Raw genomic sequence first — 2,083 nt, forward strand, 5'->3', positions numbered from 1 at the left:
ATAATTTAATTTGAAAGTAGTACGATTTGAGCTGAAAAATTCATATCAAAGTGCTAATAAAATATGAAAAACAAAATATGCTATGCTAACTAGCAATCCCCCTTCTGCACCAATGCGTTGATACCAAAAAACCACAGGTGATTTTCGCCGAATTCAGTGTCAGTTTGTCACCAATTTCCTTTCAGAGTTTCAGGTTACAGCGGTTGGCGCGCGCCCTACTCGAACGCATCGCCGGCGACGCAAGCAGCAGCCGTGGCGAACACGTCGTCCTCCCCGCCGGCGCTCCACTCGCACCCGGCGTTGATGCTCTCCCTTCGCGCCGCCGCCGACGACGCAGGGCGAACGCTAAGGCCGGCGGCCGGCACCGCCGTCGTCTCCGACACGCGCACGCTCATTCTCACCGACATCGTCATCACCGCCGGCGCCGAGGCGCCCGCGGCGAGCTCGACCCGCCGCTCCACCACCACCGCTGCGTCGTCGTCGTCGGCGGCGGCGGCGGCGACCACGTCCCTCCACGCCACCTCGGCGCGGCCCACCAGCTCGGACGCCATGGCGGGCCCCAGGACCATATCCCTGATCCGCCGCCGCCGCCTCCTCCTCCTCACCTCGAACACCACGCTCCTCCGGTCCACGAGCTCCCGCACGCACGCCGGCGAGCCGTCGCACCTCAGCGACGCCACGTCGCGCCACGACGCGTCGATCGACCGGGCACCACCACCACCGTCGACGTCGGCGCCGCGGCTGTCGATCTGGATCGTCCTCCCGCCGCCGGCGGGGACGTGGCACCGGAGGAAGATCAGCGCGCCGCCTCCGGGGCAGCTGAGACCAGTGACCTCGACAGAGCTGATCTCGCAATGGAGATGGCAAACGGTGGCCGCAGTGGCATCGGCACAGTAGCTGCCATGATCCATAGTACTAGTTTATAGTAGTAGCCAGTTGCATGGAAGAATGGCTAGGTATTTATACATGCAATTGCAAAGACGATGCAGCTGAATCAGGATCCTCTGTAGTTAGGGATGCAAGCGGCCAACCCGCAAGTTCATTTATAGGTCAAATAAATGATAATTCATGAGTTTTCGTATTGTGGTCCAGTTCGCCGCATCTAGATATGTAAGTGGATCAATCTATAAACACATTTATAGGTCAACTTAATAGGTAACTCACGGGTTACGTACTAATTTTGCCTATAAACGGGTTAGCGGACAAGCCCACTTGCACCTATCTGTAGTCGAAGTCAGGTGACTTTATTACTGACATATGGATCCGACGATTCCTAGATCCACATGTCAGTGACAAAAGTATCGTGCATTTAACTGCAGAGGATCTCAATCCAAGGCAGCACTGGAATTGGAGAAGGTACATGCTAGATAGATAGCTAAGCTAGTGTAACTTTGGCAAGTGCATTGCCCAACAAGAATTGGTCGCCCTAGCTAATGGGGAAGCAACTTTAGCTCTTGGAGAATGCAAGGAGGCATACGGCCTTTTGCATGCTTCTTAATTTTTGCTAGGGTTCCAAAAGTTCAATTTGGCCTATCAGCTGACCAAAGGTGGTCAACTCAAAAGCCATAAGTGTCAGCCCAAATTTTATTGGTGAGTCACCCTTGCACTTGGTTAAATCTTGCACCCACTTCATCAGTTTATCATTTGCGCTTTTGATCTCGACCATGCATGGATTGGCTAATAAGCACTTAGTTAGACATGACACTAAGCAGAGCAATGGCCTAGAGTTGTTGGGCTCTGAGTTTTCAGATTGGGCCTTAATTGGGGCAGGCCTAGGGGTGTTCGGCCTCATTTGGGTTTCTGATTGGGCCGTGTGCAAATGATTCAGAAGCTGGCCCTAAGATCTTTGTGATTGACCTATACATGGCCTAGTTCAGTTATGTACGACAATATGGAAATACAGCAACTGTGCACGATCATTTGTACGTGATTAGCAATTAATTTCACGTGCGTATACCTCTACAATTCAACTGTGCTCACACAAGGACGGAAGAGTACATATTTATAGAACAATTATAACAGCCGTGTAGTCTATACTATTATAGTGCAGCTACTATTGCAAGTGCACATATATAGAGGACGA

The 2,083-nt window shown here is 51.9% G+C and overlaps 1 protein-coding gene across 1 annotated transcript; it reads right to left on the minus strand.

The window, feature by feature from the left end:
* Window positions 1–215: 215 nt before the first annotated feature.
* Window positions 216–911, minus strand: LOC127778837 (uncharacterized). Its single transcript, XM_052305471.1, has one exon. The coding sequence runs from the start codon at window positions 909–911 to the stop codon at window positions 216–218; it is 696 nt and encodes a 231-aa protein (XP_052161431.1).
* Between the last annotated feature and the right edge of the window lie 1,172 nt (window positions 912–2,083).

This window comes from Oryza glaberrima, chromosome 7 (genome assembly GCF_000147395.1).
Source record: "Oryza glaberrima chromosome 7, OglaRS2, whole genome shotgun sequence".
Classification (NCBI taxonomy): Eukaryota; Viridiplantae; Streptophyta; class Magnoliopsida; order Poales; family Poaceae; genus Oryza; species Oryza glaberrima.

Excerpts from the sequence above, each read along its gene's own strand:
- LOC127778837 (XM_052305471.1), bottom strand. The coding sequence starts at position 911 with ATGGATCATGGCAGCTACTGTGCCGATGCCACTGCGGCCACCGTTTGC.